At 35.6% G+C, this 20,588-nt stretch overlaps 1 protein-coding gene across 1 annotated transcript; it reads right to left on the reverse strand.

The window, feature by feature from the left end:
- Positions 1 to 462: 462 nt before the first annotated feature.
- On the reverse strand, positions 463 to 20,517 carry PRKAR1A (protein kinase cAMP-dependent type I regulatory subunit alpha). The gene is made up of 12 exons (XM_026678808.2): positions 20,381 to 20,517; positions 17,818 to 17,886; positions 17,217 to 17,402; positions 13,820 to 13,993; positions 12,989 to 13,080; positions 11,532 to 11,593; positions 10,305 to 10,351; positions 7,947 to 8,105; positions 6,641 to 6,701; positions 5,203 to 5,324; positions 4,618 to 4,699; positions 463 to 2,831 (listed from the first exon to the last, which is right to left on the reverse strand). The coding sequence occupies exons 3-12, from the start codon at positions 17,391 to 17,393 to the stop codon at positions 2,659 to 2,661; spliced, it is 1,149 nt and encodes a 382-aa protein (XP_026534593.1). The 5' UTR covers positions 17,394 to 17,402; positions 17,818 to 17,886; positions 20,381 to 20,517; the 3' UTR covers positions 463 to 2,658.
- Positions 20,518 to 20,588: the final 71 nt, after the last annotated feature.

Consider the following 20,588-nt stretch of genomic DNA (forward strand, 5'->3'; position numbering starts at 1 on the left):
TTTATCTTTATGTTTTAGTGCAGTGTGTGAACTTTTGCTCCATTTTCCATATAATTTAACTGCAACAAGTTTCTTCTTATGAATCCCACCCAATTTATATGTTTATATGAATCAAAATTCTGTATCAAAGGAAACTAGCCCTACTCATAATTTAACTCAAAAATAACTATTTTCCAAGGTGAAACTCCTCTATAGCAATCCTAGTGAAATAGAGAGCAGAGGGAATGAATGGCTGAGAGAGACAGGAAAACAGGCAGTACCAAGTCAGTGGTCAAATAGGAGAGGCCTGATCCACTTTGAAGAGCTGACAATTTCATGTTTAACAATATATACTGAACTATGTTACATTAGCTAAGGTAAAAAGTGGGTCAGTATCAGAAAAATTAAGACCATCCCCAGCTACTTTGTTAAAATCCAAGAATTAGCAGGGGAAGGGCCCACAAAAATGAAACACTGATTACATTTAAGAATTTAAATCATTTTATTGCTTTACCTGCCATTAGGACAATCTATAACAAAAGGAATATATGAGCACATACAATAAGTCAGACTTATAGTCAGGTAACAATACAAAAATGGTCCTCTGGTTTACTATAGCACTCTAGGGCAGTAGATTTTTTAAATTTGCTAAGGTGACCTAGCAAAACAGATTATCCTCTAAAGCCCTGAATGTTAGCTAAGGCAAACTATACCAACTGTGGATTCAAACATATTTAAATTGCACACAAAGGTAAAGCTTTAACTGTGATTAATATTTAACTCAGACGTAGCTGGTTCATCTTAAAATCCTGTTGGTAAAACTACAAAAGGGAGTAAACAGCAAGCTAAAAAGACGCAGTAGTGAAACTTGATTAGAAAGCCTTATATAAAAAAATGTGCATTTTTTTAGCGCTTACATAACATTTAAAAACTTTTTGGTGCTTCAACAAGGATCAAATCAAGCTTCAAAAATAACAAAAGGAAAAATAATCCCTGTAGATTTGAACTGAATAGAATTTAGAGAAAAAAGTAACATGGATCTCTGAAGAATGCAGGTGGATATCCTTACCTCACCAAGGTGGTTAGGATGAGCAGAAGGAATTAACAATGTATATTTTACATTTAATCCAAATCCAGATATGCGGACATATCAATGGCTGCCCAGATTTTTCCCCCCCAAAAAATATACTAAGCTTCCTATTCCTCCAACTGCAAAGTATGATTAGCAAATGTTCTTCCAACAGCCAGCAAGTCAGAAAGGTGTATACCAGGTCCAATTGTCCAAGGGGAGGGGCTGCTAACCGGGCAAGTAAGATCTGTGAGAAATAGTTGCATAAACAATGCAAAACACTTGCTGCCACTCCCATATAAAGCTCTACAGTAGTTTTAGATCATTTAGGTTACAAATAAACTGACTTGCTTACATTCTCCAACTGTGAAATTCAATAAAGCTAATGGGTAGCACTGAGTGCCACGCAGAATATTGTTAACACAAACCTGGTAAATACTGAAACACACTTCCGACTTGACAACAGGATTAACTTTCCAAAATTAGTTACTCCACTAGATCAATGAGAATGTGAGGCCACACTAACTAGAGCATGTGTCTCCTTCCAGCTAAATATTTAGGAGTTTGACAGGAAATAGGCATTGCTTCTTCTGCTTCCTGTCTTTCATTTTAGCCAGAGTCCTATCATCTTCCTAAATTAGACTGTATATTCCATCCTGCATTGACCACCAGTTACATAAATAGCATCACTGAACTATCTGGTTCCAAAGTTAACAGGGAAGGCAAAGCTTGGAAAGGGCAGACATAAGACTGCATACATAAGAATGCACCCTTCAGCTTCCTGTTCTAGATAGTGTGGATAGGGTGTTACAACTCACACTAGCTGAGGAGCAGTACACTAGTGTAAACACCTACACCTATATTTTAGCACATTGGTTGCCCTTTGAGAAAAATCAGGAGAGGCATATATTATAAATATTCACATCTGAGAACAGGCAAAACTTTTTGCTGTGCCAAAGATAGCAACACTTGGCAATAGTTGCCAAAACAAAAGCTTGTATACAAAAACCTGACAAACAATAACCAAGCCATCTTGAAATGGATACAGATGCACAAAACTATCAAACTTCTAACTCTGGTTTTACTAGAAGCTGATCTCAGTAAACTTAACCAAACATCACCCATATCCAGAACATTTTGCCAAGAGGTTGAGCTGAGAAGGTAAATTTCTCTGTCTGAGAAAAGTACAGTAGAAAGTGATCACAATCTAAAAGGAACATGGGACTCACTGAGGAGAACGCACGTTTAGAATTTCCCACTGTTACATCCTTAACTCTACTGCAATAACCTCGGTGCTCAGGAATTGTTCCCAGCAAAAGGAATGGCAGTCACTGGCCATATTGGACAGTGTACATTGCACAGAGAGAAGCAGTAACAGTAAAAGTTTCCATACAATTCCCTATTTTCAATGGGGCTGGGAGCACCAAAATAATGCTCTAAAATTTAAAACGCTGTGAAAAGCAACCGCTTTCTTCCCGTACCCACCCACCCACCCACCCCCACTCTCAGACAGACAGGAAGCTGCAATAGCCAGTAGCCGTGTGGCTCTGCACAAGAGTAATGAAAACAGTCTGCGTTTGTGAAGCATGTATTTGAGAAGGAGGGAGACTTCAGACAGAGAGAGAGACAAAGCTGTTGTACTGCTGGATGTTCCGTTTCAGAATATCGGAGCATGGACCCAAGACACGCTCAAATCTGGGCCGATCAAGCTTTACACATTTTAAGGGGCCACGAGCAACAACAGTGGCAGCACGAGGACGATTCATTAATAGAGCTATTTCGCCTACAAGGAAAAAAAAGAGACATTTATTATAAATGGACCAATTAATGGAAAACTGATAACTTATGAACGGAACCAAAACTATGCTCTCTTTCATTATGACAGAAAAACTGTAATAACTCTTGAACTGCAGTAGTTATTTTTTACTCTCATTAGTCCCCACTAATGAGGCTTAGGCAATTTCCCTTAACAGGAAATATTTGGAAATGATTGTTGTGAAATGTCATAACATAATACTAGAGGTGGGCAACCTGAGGCTCTAAAGATACATGAAATCCTCAGACCTGATTTTTGGAGCTTCCTCCAGCCATGATTTAAAACTGGAGAAAACTTCTGATATTTAAAGACAGGAAACACAACTAAACCTTTAAAATAAGTTTTACATACATTAAAGGAATAAAATCCCTCACAACCCCAAGGATGAAAAAACAGAAAAAAACCAAATCCCACACGTTTTCCAGGATGGCTCCTGGAACAGGAACAGCCCACTGTTGCTCTCATAGTCAAAAAGCAGAATATAAACTTTAGTAACCAAAAGGTTGTCTATTCTGTTAATATTACCAAAAGGTTGTCTATTCTGTTAATATGAATAGAGATGCAATTCCCATCTGAGACTCCCATCTGCCTTCCAAATGAAAACTGGACTTTTCTTTCAAGTGAAAAACTAGATCTTAGACATTATAAGTAAAATTTGTTAAGAATGAAGAGAATCCTTTTCATTCCATTTATTTCCCTTAGGAGAATCACTGATTATTATTCAATGCAATTTTGCTTCACAGCCTCAAAATTTGGGGAAGGATTCACTTGTTCCAAGTAATAGTGAATGTAGAGACGTTTTTCAAGCTCAAATGGTTAAAAATGTTCTTTTACACAGTTGAAGAACGGTGTTTTAAAATAAAAAATATTTTCAGAACTGCCAATAGACATTAAATCTGGATTAAACATATTGTGTTTTGGTTCCTCTCCTCTTTTCAATGTATTTATAATGATCCTCAACTGACTTAACACCACTTGTGGTTGTAGGTTTTATACCTGTTACTACTCATTGTTAGTGCCACATATATTAGAATATGTATTTTACAAAATGATACAATTCTATATATAGGATTGATGGAAAAGTATATGAGTCTGACTTCCCTCTTCTTACATTAATTTCAGTTAGAAAAAGTAAGTTATGCTAACTATAGTTAACATAGGGCAGGAGACTTCTTTGCATACCAAGTGGCTTGCTATTAATATTATTGGGCTTTGGGGAGTTAGTACAAAACAGTGTGAAGAAGCCAATTGCCTCATTCTAATCCCCTCAGACAGGAGAGAAAACCATTTCCCCACATTTCTGGAAATGATCCATAATATATTTAAAGGACAACTACAATGTTCTTTCTTCAAATAATATGATACTGCTTTAACTCAATCCACTCCCTATTCCAAAGATCATCGTAATTATCTAGATAGGGGACTTTTATTTCAATCAATTTCTGATGTTCCAATCCAAATCTCTTATGACAGATTCCAAGCCGGAATTTAAGAAGATTGGTAAGGACATAAAAGTTATCCTGTCATCACCAGCCAAGAAGGTGTATCACCTTCACTAAAATCTATTTAGCTCTGAGTAATATTGCATCTTTTTCAAGTAACTTTTTCTATGTGGATTAGTATCAGTTTGATGTCAACATTTTGTGCTGGTGCAATGCATTTCCCTGACTTAAGCTCTATTAGAGAGATATGGTGAGGTAATACTAATGTGCTTATGGGAAGTAGAAAGGATGGAAGACAAAGGAAAGCTCACCAAAATAATCAGAGGGTGCAAGTCTGCCCACTTCAACAAATTCTTCGTGCTCTGACCTGCGCTGCAACACAGCAGCTGTACCCTGTAAAGGAATTACAGGGTTAGTGACAGTTTTTTTCTATGTATCAAGACAACAGTTTCATGATAGACTCAGAAAGCAGAGGAATCTCCATTTAATAACTCAGATTAATCTGTTCACGTGACTCTTAAGACCTGCTGAGAGAGGCTGTGTGTCCATCCTTGGTGCCATATATTACCCACAAGTTTGTTTTATAACCAAACTGGATAATCTATCTGCTGTATGGTTTTTAAAAAAAATCATATTCTCTGATCATGATCAAATAATTAATTTTACTGAGAGCCATTTTAAACTCAGTGTAGTATTGCTAGTATTTTTACATACATTTTCAAAAATACAACTCACATTTCATGATAGAGATTGAATTCTAATAGTACAAAACAAAAAAAATCAAGAGTTAAATCAAGAGAAATGAAGCTAAAGCTGTTACTATCTAACAATACAGTCAATACAGACTATTATTACAGACTACAATACAGACTACAATACAGACTATTATTACTCACCTCTAATATAATGAAAAATTCATCTCCGGGTTCTCCCTGCACCACAATTTTTTGTCCATCCTCAAACTGTACTGGCTCTAATGCATCAGCCACTGTGAGACGCTCCCATTTGTCGAGGGATTCTAAATTAAAAAGTAATTATTTAATAGCAAATTTTGCTGGGCTGCAAAGATTTTTAAAATTAGGATATTTGTTTACTTTAAATGAGGGTCTTCTCCTATCTACCCCAGCATCCATTATGTAACTTGTTCAATCACAATCTCTTACATTACTATGAACAATTTGACATTCATTCACATCACAAATTTGGCAATTCAAATAATACCTCAACAATGCCCAAAGGGTTGTCAAGGTCCTTTATAGCAGGTTAGGTGACTATGTTTTAATTAGTAGACCAAGACTAAGATAACTGTGACCTCTTAAGTTACTGAAATACAGATTCCAATATTGCCCAATACTGATCACACTATTTATTGGGGCTGCTGGAAGTTAAGAGCCTGCAACTTAAGAAGGAACTTTTAGTGTAAACACTGGCAATTCTAATGGACATCCCTGCTTATTGGCAGCAATGTTCTAGGTTCAATAAGGAGATTCTCTCACTCACAGAGCTGATAATACTCCACAGAACTCCAAAACAAACCCATTCTGTTTATCTATGTCTTAAGAAACCAAAACGTTCCCTGAATCAAAGTCAAATTACTTCTTAGGGTAGTGGATTATTCAATCTCTTCGTAACAGTTTATCAACACAAACAAGGTATTTTAAAAACAATAAAGTGATCAAAAATTAATTATCTTTAGAAATAATTAAATGCTTACAATTGACAATACTGTAAATAAGTAAACATACAACTAATAATGTAACAGATCCTTATAAGCAGTAAGTTTCTCATGTGCAGTTGCTTTCTTTTCAAGCAAGGTTGCAAAAATGTGACAATTTAATATGGAGCGCAGAAAGATATTCTGAAGCAGTGGCTGGACTCTAAAATCCTGTTTTAGAGACAGGCTACACGAGTACATAAACAAGTAAATGATATGGGCATGGGTATGCGCAAACACACAAAAATATATAGGAAGCATAAAGATGTAGGAAAAGAGTTGAATAAGAAATAAAAGAGTGAAGGACACCAAACAAAATTATGAAAGAAAATATTTAAGAGGAAGCTATATGCTGAAGCACATACAGAAATAAAAATATTTTCTGCATTTTTTTCAGCAATACAAGTTAGACACAAATCAAAACTTTTGTCAAAAGAACAAAACCCCTGAATTTATGTCATTCAGACTATTGACAAAGTATAAGCAGGATGATGAAGAGAACAGCAATACAACACAATGCAAAATAATAAATAAAAAAGAGAACAGCAGCAATAAAATATAGAATAACAAAACACATGTATATTCTTTATCTGCCCATGTAAGAAATTTGTCACACTTACCAAGTATTGACACTTTACTAAGAAATTCTTCATACATCTTTCTCTTCCTCAGTGTGCTACCCTGGAAGTTGGGGAAGAAAATACACCTGAAAATCAGTATTCTGTTTTGCTTTGTTCTAGAAAGCCAGAATACTCTCCTGTCATGAGCATATTAAGGTCACAAATAGTCCTGAGTTCTTGGTTTGTTAGTTCCTGATTGAATGCTTGTATAGTAAATAATAGTTTAAAAGCGTATTATTTAGAAACCCAGGAGAGCAAAAAGATGACTTAACATCTTTTAAAAAATAAATAAACATAATATGCCAGATAGATTCTTACACTAAGTATCTATATAGCATATTAGGTCCATTTATTTTTTAAAAATCAGTTTTATGTGCATCCATTTAGATGTAAGTCCTGCTAAATTTGGTAGGAAATGTTTTTTTACCTTTAAGAGGCTTTTAAAGTATAATACAAAAACAAAAGCCCTCTTGGGACATAGATATCAGGTCCAACATTCACATGAATTATATTCTGTTCACAGCATTGAATAGTGTACTATTATGGCCATGGCTCTCTTCATAGTATAGAGAGAAGTTATTTTCATTAATTTCTTTTTTCCTTGTACTCTCTAGCCATCATGAGACAAAACAAATTTATTATAAGCAAGAGTTTCTTATGTATATCTGCCTATTAAAAGAATTTGTTTCCTTCAACCAGTATCTATTTAGCAACATCAATTTACTTTACAGTTGAATACATTAATTTGATTAGAATGCTGATGATTGGAGTTTCATTGCCTTCTCACCATATAAAAGGTATTCATTTAAAGTAAGATTTTGAAGTGCAAATAGATTAAATGGCACATTAAAAATGAAAAGCTTAACAATATGGCTCACATCTTCTGAGAAAACTGTTATGTCTGTAATTCACTTTTAACATTTATAATGCAGCAAGTGTGAATTTCAGAAACTGAGCTGTCAAGTCATTCATCTTCATTGATGAAAACAATAAATATGTTTGTGATTTAGCAAGCTAAAATTGCACAAGTCCCACCGCAAGAGTGGAAATCAAAGAACTGTGCCTCATTTCCGTATCATTTAGTATAAACAGCCAATTTGTGATATCTTAATCATAGAATAAGCAGAGACATGGTTATTGATCTGATCACTAATATAATATAAACATCCAACATCCATTTTGTGAAAGGCTTATTATATTCAGCTCTTCCTATCAGTTCATTATAATTCTACTATTTACTGAAATGCTTCCCCAAATAAAGTATGGTATAAATGCATTGTTTCTTTCAAGACACTGAAATACTTACCATAAGAATTCTTCTATAGCTATCTCGATCAATACCCCACAGTTTCACATTGGTTTTTGCTTTGACAGTTGCTGCTCGGGGTGTCCCATAGATCAGTGCAAGTTCTCCAAAGCTGCCCCCCTCTCCAACACTGGTGGCCCATTCACTGTTCACATAAACCTGGAGGAGGAATATATACACATTTATTTCAATCTATTATGTTTTGGTTTCGATATGCACTTTGTTAATTCTAGCTTTTTTTAAAAAAATGCAAAAATCTTTTTGCATTCTGTTTTAAATTTTGTTATCAGCACTGAGGCCTTTCCAGAACAGAATGAAATCAAACAAATAACATCTTAATAATTTCTCATGTGTCCATAATATGGAAATGCCGAGAGGCTGCTCCTGTTTGGAAAAATGTTTAAGCATTATTTGCATGATAAAAGGATTCACTCAAGGATCTTTTCCAACACCAAAGTTCAAGAGATCAATACCCTTTCTATGCTGCCTTTTCAAAGGTACTACTAGGGTTTTTTCCCCCCTTACACTGCTTATAGACTACTCCAATCTGAATGGCTTTAGCTGTATACATGTAGTCCTTGACTGGGGTGTCAAACTGGTGGTCTGCGGGCCGGATACATCGTGCACAGGCCATGCCCACCCCAGCTCTGCAAATGGGGAAACGTCGCAAAATGTCACATGACAGCAACATGATGGAGCGAGTTTGACACCCGTGTCCTTGACTTATGACCACAACTGAGCCCAAAATTTATGTTCCTATGCAAGGCAGTTGTTAAGTGAGTTTTACCCCATTTTACGGTCTTTTCTGCCACAGTTGTTAAAGGAATCGCTGCAGTTATTCACTGCACAATTTAGCGAATCTGGCTCCCCCCCATTTACTCTGTAGTCAGAAGCTGGCTGGGAAGGTTACACATGATGATCACATGATTCCAGGACAGGACAACTTCATAAATACATGCCAACAGCCAAGACCTCGAATTTTGATCATGTGACCATGGGGATGCTGTAATGGTCATAAGTTTGAAAACTGGTCATAAGTCACTTTTTCCAGTGCCATTGTATCTTCAAACAGTTACTAAATAAATAGTTGTAAGTCGAGGACAACCTGTATGTGAAAATCCAAACAGTGAACAATTCCATATATTAAAACAGCCGATTCAATAGAGATATACAGGGATAATACAAAACAATCAAAACAGATTTGTGCCAATGTAGATTCTGCTGAAATAAAATCATTTTGAGAAAGTTCTTGAGAATAAGGATGGGAGAGAATCATGCTTACAAGTGGGAGCACTGTGTGGGAATTACTACTGAAGAGGCCAGTCTCCTGGATCAAGTCCCCTTACAGCTCCTATAGCAGGGGCACATCCAGCCTGTGGGGTGCTTAGATCTAGCCCACAGGGCCGGTCTGGAAATAACAGCAAAAATAGGGCGGGGTGGGGTGCACCCCCCCCCCCACAACCACTTTCGTCCAGGGCCAAAACGGAGCCTCCAGAATGGTCCAGGAGGCCATCCTTGACTCAGAAAGTTATAAAAGGGAGGAAAAGTAAAATATTTTACCTTTCAAGCTTGCAGGATTCTGCTACTGTAGCCTATGTCATCAATTTTGTAGTTCTAGTCTAGTCTATGGAGTCAGTTTCTTGATCTGGTCTCTCTCTCTCATAAGGTGATCAAGTAGATCAAGTAAGTATTAAAAAAACAAAATCTCAGAAATGTACGCCTCCCTATTTTTATAAGTTTATAAAACTCTGCCTGCCAAGGTGGGGTCCCATGTCACACCCACCATGGCCACACCCACGCCCACCATGACTACAGCCCTGACCCTCCAAGGTCAAACCCAATCCTGATATGGTCCTCAATGAAACTGAGTTTGACACCCCTGTCCTATAGGATGGGGAAATCCAGGCCAAGCTCTTTATGTTGAAATTAAATTTATTAAATTTGTATGCCACTCAATTCCGAATGACTTTGGTAGTTATTGTTCATATTTTTCATTCCTGATTACTTAAAGTGCCAGGAAAATATCTACAATTATTATTTGGAATCAATAATGAAAACTTCTTAATCAGTTTATCACTATGTAATGATTTTATAAGCCATGATTAAAATAAACCGCTTAACACAATGAAAGCACCAACCAATATCTTAATTTCGTCTCAACCTGTGCTATATCAGAAAATATTAGAAAACACATGGCTAAAGCATGTTTAGAGAAAGGCAGACCATAATGGTGACTCAAATCCCAACTGGTTATTTGTATTGTGTTTAATAATCATGTCCATATTTAATATTACCGTACATGTATTAAAACTATGCAACGACACTAGATCAATATATTTCAGGGGGGAAAAAACTTACATCCATTTCTCCTTGATCAACAACATAGAAGTTATCCCCTTCATCACCTTAAGAAAGAAAAGGAAAGTGTGTGAAATAACTTTTCTAATTCTTTAAAAAGCATTAGATGTGCCTTTTAATTTTAGCATCAACAGAACTTTTTAGATTGAATATCAATCAACATAATACATACAATTACAATTTTATATTTGGCATAATTTTAGAATATCCAGTATTGCCTTCAGTTTTTGCAAATTCATGCAAATTAGACTTTGTATTCCATGTCTAACTATTAAGAAAAGATGGAGCTATTCAGCTATGATTGGATAGTTAAGGACCAACCAGCTTACCTCAAGTAAATATAAAAGCTTCTACAAAAACCAATGCTGGCTGCTATTTGTTTTTATGGTTTGTGTTCCTAACCCTAACCCATTTACTATGTCTACCAAAGCATTACCAAGGCAAAATAAACAATGAATAACTTAAATTGAAGAAACCCTAATATATTGCATAGTGAATACAGGTAGTCCTCAACTTACAACCACAATTGAGCCCAAAAATTCTTGTTGCTAAGTGAAACAGTGGTTAACTCAGTTTTGCTCCATTTTATGCACTTTCTTGCCACAGTTGAGAAGTGAATCAATTCAGTTGTTAAGTGAATCTGACTTCTCCACTGACTTTGCTAATCAAAAAGTTGCAAGAGGTGATCATATGTTACTGGGACACTGCTACCGTCATTAATATGATTCAGTTGTCAAGCGTCTGAAGTTTCATTATGTTGTCTGAAGTTTCATTATGTGCAACCGTCATAAGTGTTTGAAAAGGATGAGTCACTTTTTTTCAGTGCCATTGTAACTCCAAATGATCACTAAACCAACTGTTGTAAGTTGAGAACTACCTGTCATATATTAACATCTTTCTATATCAAGTCCTATACCATAAAAAAACAATTACATAATAGTGCAATAGCACTTAAGACTTATATACCTCTTTGTAGTGCTTTATAGCCCTCTCTAAGCAGTTTACAGAGTCAGCATATTGCCCCCAACAATTTGGGTCCTCATTTTACCCACCTTGGAAGGATGGAAGGCTTGAGCCTGATGGGATTTGAACTGACAAATTGTAGACAGCTGGCTGCAGAAGTAGCTTGCAATACTGCACTCTAACCACTGTGCCACAGAGGCTCCTTAACGGAAGCTAATACTTTAGAAGTTAAATAAATTCCAATCAAAAAAATAAATCATATACCTTGCTGTATAACAGTCTCACCAGCAATGTAAGTGACTGGAAACATTGCATCAAATATATCACTGAAAGAGAGTACAGATTTACTCAGCATAAAATGAAAAGTGGAACATGTTTATACTAATATTGTTAATTAAGACTAAGTCATCAGAAAGAATTGTTTTTATAAGTATTCTATATTTTATCTTTTTTTACAATTGGCTTTCACTTGCTGAAATGAGGTGCTATTTCCTACCTTATTCCATTTTTATAATGGAATCTGTAACAATGTGAACAGATCACTTTGTTTCCCATTTTTCAATTCTAAGACAATTATAATGAACACCATTTTTTAAATACAACTAAAAACTGACTTTGCCAAAAAAAATCTGCTGAATAAGTTAAAAGAATCATAGTATTAAAAAGCAGCCTTGTATAGGTAACAGCTAGCTTAGTTTGATTAAAGAGCACTCTTTAATACAGTTTTTATAACACAGGTATGATTATTACTCCCTGCATGTGTACAAGGAAGAAGATATAAAGTATTATAAAATAATCCCAAACCTAAATTCATAAAACAAAGTTTATTTGAGTTGAAAACTAATTTGAGAGTACTAATTGTGCCAAACAAAGGACAATGATAGATTTTTCTTTTCTAATCTTACAATTCACCTTTAGTTATGTTTCTAGTCTTGCCTACAAAGTAAAAAAAAGTATATTGCAAACACTGGGAGTGACATGAGGTTACTATAATATCCTATGGGATACAGTCTAGGAGGAATATTCCATAGACACAGCCTCCCGAGATTGAAAAAACAAATTCCTATGAGATTTTCCCATATTTTTTTTTTTAAAAAGACACTGTTAAGGCAGCATATCTACGTAATTTGAAGGCTCTTCTATAATTGGGAATCAAGCAGATAATCTGCTGGTTTCAGATAAAAATTAATTCTATTAAAATTAAATTAAAATAACTTAGAACCAGTGACTGCAGCTTGAAGATTCCAGAGTTTGCTAGATCCACATTTTTTGGATTTTGGACTGACAAAACTTTGAGCAGGCAAGCTGTCATTCTGTTTTGTATGCAGCAGTTACAAAGCCTGCTGCATTCAAAACAGAACAGTAATTCTGATGCAGTACAATCCAAGTTCAATTTCAGGCATATATTAAAAATTGCAATTGAGATCCTTGCCTTTACCTTTAAAAATCTACATTTCAGGCAAAACCAATAAGGAGTATGCAGTTAGAAACTTTAATTACTCCTTTAAATATTTAAAGTAATTAATTCTAAAAGCTATACACTGAGTTTGATCTAAGTTGAGTTTCATATAAGATTCACATAAGAATTTTTGCCTCAAAAATTTTAATGAAATCTGCTGGGAAACCTTATTCAAAGTTAAATTTTAAAAAAGCCCCAAAATCCAATGGGAAATAATCCTTGATATTCAGTCTCTAGTTTGATTTAAATGAAGAGACCCTACCTTCTTTCATTGTCATCAAGATGAGCAAAGAGCACATTCTTCTCTATGGCTTTCGCCAAGGCAGCCATAGTTTTATAATCCTTTGGAATAACCTGCGGTATGGAAGATACCCACAAAATTTTAGCTGAAGGCATTTTAAGTGATTTATCATTCATCCTTGAATTCCAGCTTTTTTTTTATTTGACACATTCACAAAACATTTTTCTGAAGATGTAAGTTTAATCTAGAATGATATATTTATTAATTTGAAAGAAAAAAATTACCAATGATCAAATGTATTGTTTTGTCAATGTTCTGAATACAATTTCAGGAAAAAAAAAGTGTTATTGTTCCCAAAAGAATAGCAGATCTACTGATATTTACAGAAAAAAATAGCAGAAGCCCAAACATTCAAAAAAAAAGTTCACTATTTGTTGTATTAACTATGTATTAATGTATTCTAATTCTAATGTATTAGAATCCATCTCTTGAACATCCAGATAATTTAAAACATGTGATTTTGCTGGGGAGATAAAATGAATAAAGCAACAAAATTTTTGTCTTACTCATCCCTCTTGCTGACATGACACCAAGGAATCAATCAACATTTTAATGATTTTCTCATAATTCAGGTTCTTAAAGTCAGGCTTTGAATAAACTATTAAAAAGCCATATAGATCACATAGATGGTATCACAGGAGATCTAACATCAGGAAAATATGAGATGAAACCATACAATAGAATCAAAAATAGTTTGTCTCCTCCAAACAGGTTCCAGCAGCCCAAGCAGGGAAAAAATAATATACAAGTCATGAAGTAAGGCTTATATGAAGTAATAACTTGAAGCAACACCTTTCTAACATAAGAGGCAGCATCCTCTTCAGTGTAAACCTCTGCACTAATGGCACCACGCCTTCTGCGACCTTTAACCACTGGGTTCATCGGTGGTGGTGGAGAAATTTCATCTTCACGGGAATCTGTGCGAGAGCTGGCTTTCTGCTGACAGATAAACTGCTTTGTTTCTTCCTAGAATGAAACAAATTTAAGCCATATAGACATTAGAGTTTAGTTCTTCTTTCTTAATTGGTTTTACTAAATTCTTACACAGTGACACATATACAAACTATACGGTTGAAACGGGATCACATACTTACAAGAAACCAACATTAATTCTTGTCAACTATCTTGCACTTAGAATTGCCTAAAGTTATTACTGATTCTTAGCAGAAGTCATTTTAAGCTACTAAGTACATATGAACACTAAATTACTGAATCAATAAGGGGACATAGGCTTTGATACAATCAAGCTGCATATTGCATTAAAGTTTAAAAAGGGAAGAGATATTTATACACTTCTGCAAGTTTAGAGCAATCTGCATTACTCTTCTACATTTTAGAAAAAAGAGGCAATTTATAAATCCTGAAGCCCTAATGATGTGAAAAATCTTGTCATTACCTGCTAGAATAAGTTTTAAATATAATACTGAAATTCTTATCTAGCAGTTTGCATAAATTGTAACTTTTAAAATAAAAATAATTTAACATTATTTTAATTAATCAATTTTAATTACGGTCATTTTAAAATCATAAAAATGTAACTTTTTGTGAATTAAAATGTTATATCACACATGACAAAAGAAAAAAGACAATTAGCAACTTACATATGTAAAACAATATATAAATTTATGAAATTTGCTGGTTCAACAGTGAATGTTCACTTTTGGAATAAATTACTATCCTATAAATAATATATTAGACAAGCAATACAATTAGCAATTCAGTTCTTGAAAGAACATTTTGGCATATTGTATAGTGTAATGTAGTGATTATTTTAGTAAGCAACATTTTGAGAATTAAGAAGGGTTAATTCTCTCATGATGCAGAATCTCATGATGGAGAATAACTATGAAAAATGTGCAAGAATGTATCACAGCTATGTACATGTCTAGGATTTTCTTTCAGATCATGGGTAGATTTGAGAATGAAATCTCAATCAGAAGGGAAATAAATATTCATTATTCATGGCAATCCATTAATGTAGATACTATATTATTACAACAATTCACATCATTGTCATACATGCAAAGTATGTCATTAACAACTTATTATGCAATCTATAAACTATGCAAATCACCATGGAAATTTGGGACATTGTTTATAAAGATATTGCATCATACTATTTATACTTGTTGAAACCCGATTTTTGATGAAAATTAAAACATATCATTTTTAATATTTTATTAAACGTAAGACCAATATAGTTTTAAAATAAACACACTTGCCTTAAGTATCAGTCCCTATTCAAAGGGCTCCTGCTTAAAAAAATCAACTAAAAATCAGTACATTAATCTATTGGTTTCATACAATGCACTTCAAGCATTAAATTACAATGAAGAATTTCATACATAAGACACCTCTGTTGGAGCTAGAAAGAATTTTACTGGCTGCCTCTTCTTCCCATGACAACACCCTGTAGAAATCAATTCCATTCTCTGTGAACCAAAGAATCCTATGACCTGACACAAATGGGCACTAGGGGATAAGTAAATAGAAGAATTCAGATATTCATGCTAGTGTCCAGTGAGATAGTCCTTTCGGCTGGCACAAGACATTTCTGAATCAAAGCCAGGAACTTAAAAGCTCACACAATCACTTGACTGCTTTTAGAGAACTGCATAATTCAATGTTTGGATCAAGCCAAATTTAAAGCTGCATGGATTCGAAGAGTCTTACCCATCAAAGTAGTGTTTATGTGTCCATCCTTAAAGGGCGATTTAAAAGTACTTGTACATAATTATCAATATATGTGGAAAGTGACTCTTCTATACAAAACAAAATGTAGGTTTTCCAATATTATGTCCCAAGAGAATTAAATGTATTAATCTAACAATTCAGAGTGACTGCAGAAAATGCTAAATATTGGTCTTGTGATGTGCCTTTAGATAATCAGCTGCTATGCCATGAATGTTGCTGACCTTCTCTCCTTCCACAGAATGTTGACATAGAGATGGGAGAAGCTGTTACTGACACAGCAGTCAAAGAACAAGAAAATATTACTGTAGCCATGTTGTGCAGTAAACACAATTTATGTACTTGGACCTCTTTGAATGTGAATAAAATGGTTGCAGCTATGCAAAATATTTAGCCAAACAGGATACAGATTTAAGTGTACTTGCATATATGTTAAGGTAGATTAGCTGTAACACTGGACTTTTTGTGTATTTTAGCATCTTGTGTCACTCAGCCCACTTCATTAATTAGTTCTATTTATGGCGTGTGTCCCTAAAATAGTTAATTCTGATTGGCAGGTTCCATGAATAGTCACTCAATATCTTGAAACCAGTTCTGGCTAAATTGAAGATTATATTTTATAAAGCATCCAAAACCATATTCTAGGATTATAAGCATAACATTATATGTAAAAAATACCATATTTTTATGATAATCCTATGGAGTTGAAGCGTCTTTTCTTAGCAACATATTAACATTATAAATTTTGCTTGTTGTCCCTCTACAATTCAGATATGCTGGCTGCATTCATATTAAGTTATAACGTAGTTTGTTTCAGATTATTGTTTTGTGTGAAACAACCTAGGTTTTTTTGTAAACAATGTTTATGCCTTAACATCATTTACCAATTCTTTCACACAATATGCTAAGCCAAATCATGATTTGGGGTTGACATGCGCTATGCATCCCCTTGCTGAGTTTGTAATCCATGTCTTCAGGCTTACTATGAAGTCTGAAGCTAGCTATTTTGATTTCTTAGCCATGCCAAACAAACCCAATGAAGACAGCATATAAGATTCAACATTAAGGAAAGCAGCATCTTCACTCCTATTAAATAAAATGGCACCAACCTCATGTATTTATTTATTTGCATGCAAGGCTTATAGTTTACTCCAATCAAAACTGACTCTGAGTAGCATGCAAATCCCCCGTTGATGGGACAGCATTGAGAAGAATCAGACGTTTTTGTTTGTATGTGTGAAAAGCAAAGAGGTAAAATATTCTAAATAAAAATCTCTTCAAGCATAGAGAGTTGCTATGAATATAAATTTTTTTTCCAGAATCTTACACAAAGAGATCTGCTTCTGCAATTTCCTTAAAGCTTGGTCTTCATCACATTTCAGAGAACTAAATAATGCTGTACTTTTTTGAAAAGGTGATGTGCTCCAGGTCAAGCATAGGATTCATTATTATGTTGAGAGTGTTTTTCTCATTTTCTTTTATGAAGTTTAGTTTTTACCTTTTCCAATCTTTCAAAGTATTCCCGGAGGAAGCCCATAGGTCTCTCAGGTCGCACTGTACAAAGCTGGACAATGCAATCTTTCAGGAGTTGCTGGATGTTATGTTTTTGGACGTAGTGCTCACATTCACGGAGGCTACGTTCTTCTTCACTGCTGCTACTGCTAGAGGCTGCCATTGCTGGTATCTGAAAGAAAACGTATTTGAAACTCTAGTTTCCATCCCAACCGTAATGTATTAGTAGTGTACACTAAGTATATTAGACCTATGTCTCTCAGTAAACATAGCAGTTGAACATTAACATATTTGCAGACATAGTATTTGGTGATAATGTGGGGAAAAATCAGAAAAAAAATTAAAGCATAATTCAACTAAAACCCATGTTCAATTATCCTAGGAATATCAGATGCTAAGCTGCTTCCAATAATGAACATGAGGGTAACATGATAAGAGAAGTGAAAATAAATCATTTTACTAATTGTAGCTCCCAAGAAAAAATTGATTGGAAAGAAGCTGCTGTCATTAAATTAAAATATTCATTAGTGGATTTTCTAAAAATATTTATGGAAATAAAGACTGTATTTCAGCTGATCACTACTTACTTGAGATGAAGTTAACAGCAGTTACAGGTATGCACAGAATTTGCAGGAAACTGTTAATCCCAGTATCACCTTTCAAAACGGAAGTAAGAAAGTGAATAGTTGGAACACTCTATTAATACATGCTTTCCTATGTGACATATTTAAATACATGGCTATATTCTTACAGTTATAAACATATGTCTTGGATTTCCATTGCTAAGATAATTTGCCGGTTAAATAAAAAATGAAGATGCCGAATAATCTCCCCTTCAAAACACTGTATTCTTCTCAATTCTTGCAGAGTTTAAATGTTACAAGTAAACTGCTTTCTGATTGAACACCACAAATATAATTAAATGGCATTTACAATCATATTGCCTTAAGTTCTATAGTATCAGCTGGCTCTTCTGTTTTGACAACTTGCATAATAAAGGTCAGTAACACACTGCTTAATTAAATATCCAAGAATTACTCTGTGGCTCTATAACAGCTTGCAAATTAGAAGAAAAAACATTCACACTGTTGACACTGCAGCAGACAACAGTGCTTAACAGCAGCAGACAACTGTGCAAAAACTTTTGACAGAAACTTTTGTCTCAAGTATTTTATGAGGCATGCCAAATAGAAGGCATTCCATTTTAAGTAGAACTTGCCTTAAGAACAATGGCATTGTATTTTTACACATACTGTGTCAAGTGAAAATTCAATTCTATAAACACCTTTATGTTGCCATCAGTATTTGCAAAAATTGTAAAACCCATCTAAATTCACTGCAATTAAAGTCTGCTTTCAGACAAAGAAATATTTGCTACCTACATGAATCATTAGGGATAAAAAAAGAGCAAAAATCTAATCTAAATATGAAAATATTCTAAATGAGTGACAAAAGGAACCCTCCATCTTATTGAAATAACGCTGCATACCTTAAGAATAGACTATTACAGGACCCTAATAACTGTCTGAACCATTTAACATTTTTCAAGGCAATTCCCTATAATTCTTCTAAGGAAAAAAAAAGCAACTGGGAGTTACAAAATGCTTTCTTTCTGTTAAAAAGTAACTGTTCATTCACCAGGGCAGGAAAACCAAGATATTTAAGAGATCATAAATTATAGCCTATTTTAAACTTAGCAGTTTTTATCTATGAGAACAGTATCTCTCTTTTTAACCAAGGACTAGTCATTAAAGTAAAAACAAGCAACCTGATACCCTTATGAGCTTTAGTCCATTTCTATCAGGAGACAAAATGTTGACACAATCATCTGAAGGATGTCATGATTTTGATTACCCTATAAGAAAATGATATAGGACTTTTCCCCATACCCAGAGGAAAGCACCTTATATAATGTCAGGCAAGTTGCAGCGACTCTCTGGGTGTGATCGATCTACTGATTTTTCTATACGGGAACTTATGAGTGCAAATATAGCCCAACATGAAGCATTCTGGACAAGACCCAACAAATAGTGCCATTAAAGCATGTAAAATCAATCTAAACTCCTGGTAACTACATGGACACGTCCACCATGTTTTGACAGCACTACTGAAGTGGTTTGGCATTCTTTACTTCTGGGCTATGTGGTGTTTTTCCCCCCCTCCAATCCTTGCATGCTTAGATTTCCTGAGATGGGGCAACCAACCATCAACCAGGTCTGCAACCACACCAAAGCAAATGGTAAACTATGTAGTCAATTGCTAAGTGTTTGCTTTCCATACAATATGGGCTTAGAGGTGTCCTAAAATAAATCAAAACATTGGAAACAGCAACCCATGCATTAGTTCACTCCATCTTTTAAGGAGACCACCAATACTATTTTTTTTTAACACAGACAAGGCCCGTATTAATAAATTCTATTCCTAATACAATCCTGCCTTTTTAGGTAAATACAAAGTTTGTCCCCCAATGGAAGGACTGAGTGGCTTATTTAAAATAATAAAAAAAGATGTTCCCCTCAAACAATCTATCAGTTAAGTGTTCCTCACGGGTTACCAGCATAATAATAATAAGAATAATAATAAATAAAATTGTAAATATTTGTGATACATTTTAAATGTTCAGCTGGGTTTCATGTTTAATGAATAAAATTTTATAATAATAATAATAATAATCCCCAGACAGCCGGTACTTCAAATCAGGACTTCGTCCCCAATTCCTTCTGGCTTTCTGCCTACGCCGCGACATCCCCCGGGAGCCGCGCTGATGCTCCCTCCGCTTCCCACGGCGCTCCTCTCGTGCAGAGCCGCCGCTTGTTTTCTCCCGGTCCTCCCCCCTCTCCCCCCCACAAAAAACAAACAAACACGGCCCGCTACCCGCCGGCGCCAATGCCCCGCCCCCGCCGCCGGCGTACTTTGCAGCGTCCCCCTGCCCGAGCCCCTAACCTCGTCCCTCAACGGTCCTCCTCTGCCTCGCCGCTCGACGGTTTCCACTGAGGCGAGATTTGAGTCAACGGAGGCCTGGCGTCTCCCGGCGCAAAAGCCGCCTCAGCCGAGCGCGTCTCTCACTCTGGGCCTCGCTGCACCCCTGCGCGGCTGTGCCCGAAGACCCCCCTCCCCTCGGGAGAGACTCGAAGCCCGGCCCTGACTTACCCGGGTCCGAGCGGCGACTCCCTGCTTGGGCCTCTCCGCGATGGTCGACCCCGCTCCTCCTCCTCCTCCTATCCCGATTTGCGGCCTCCTTCTTCTCTTTCTCGGCAATCGCTCCCACCGGAAACCCAGCTCTCTCCGCCAATCACCGCCCAGCGTGACGTCAATGAGCCTCGTTCTCACTTGCCGAACCGTCCCCGTGGCAACCTTA

Source organism: Notechis scutatus, chromosome 2, assembly GCF_049901735.1.
Source record: "Notechis scutatus isolate UNSWTSFEM ecotype Mainland chromosome 2, rNotScu1.2, whole genome shotgun sequence".
In the NCBI taxonomy this organism is placed as follows: domain Eukaryota; kingdom Metazoa; phylum Chordata; class Lepidosauria; order Squamata; family Elapidae; genus Notechis; species Notechis scutatus.

What these genes read in the sequence shown, in the direction of transcription:
- PRKAR1A (XM_026678808.2), bottom strand. Translation starts at nt 17,393, where the DNA reads ATGGCAGCCTCTAGCAGTAGCAGCAGTGAAGAAGAACGTAGCCTCCGT. An exon ending in CTGCCTCTTATGTTAGAAAG is followed by an intron (nt 13,081 to 13,819) that starts GTGTTGCTTCAA and finishes TCCATACCGCAG; the next exon opens with GTTATTCCAAAGGATTATAA. An exon ending in GCTATAGAAGAATTCTTATG is followed by an intron (nt 6,702 to 7,946) that starts GTAAGTATTTCA and finishes CCCAACTTCCAG; the next exon opens with GGTAGCACACTGAGGAAGAG.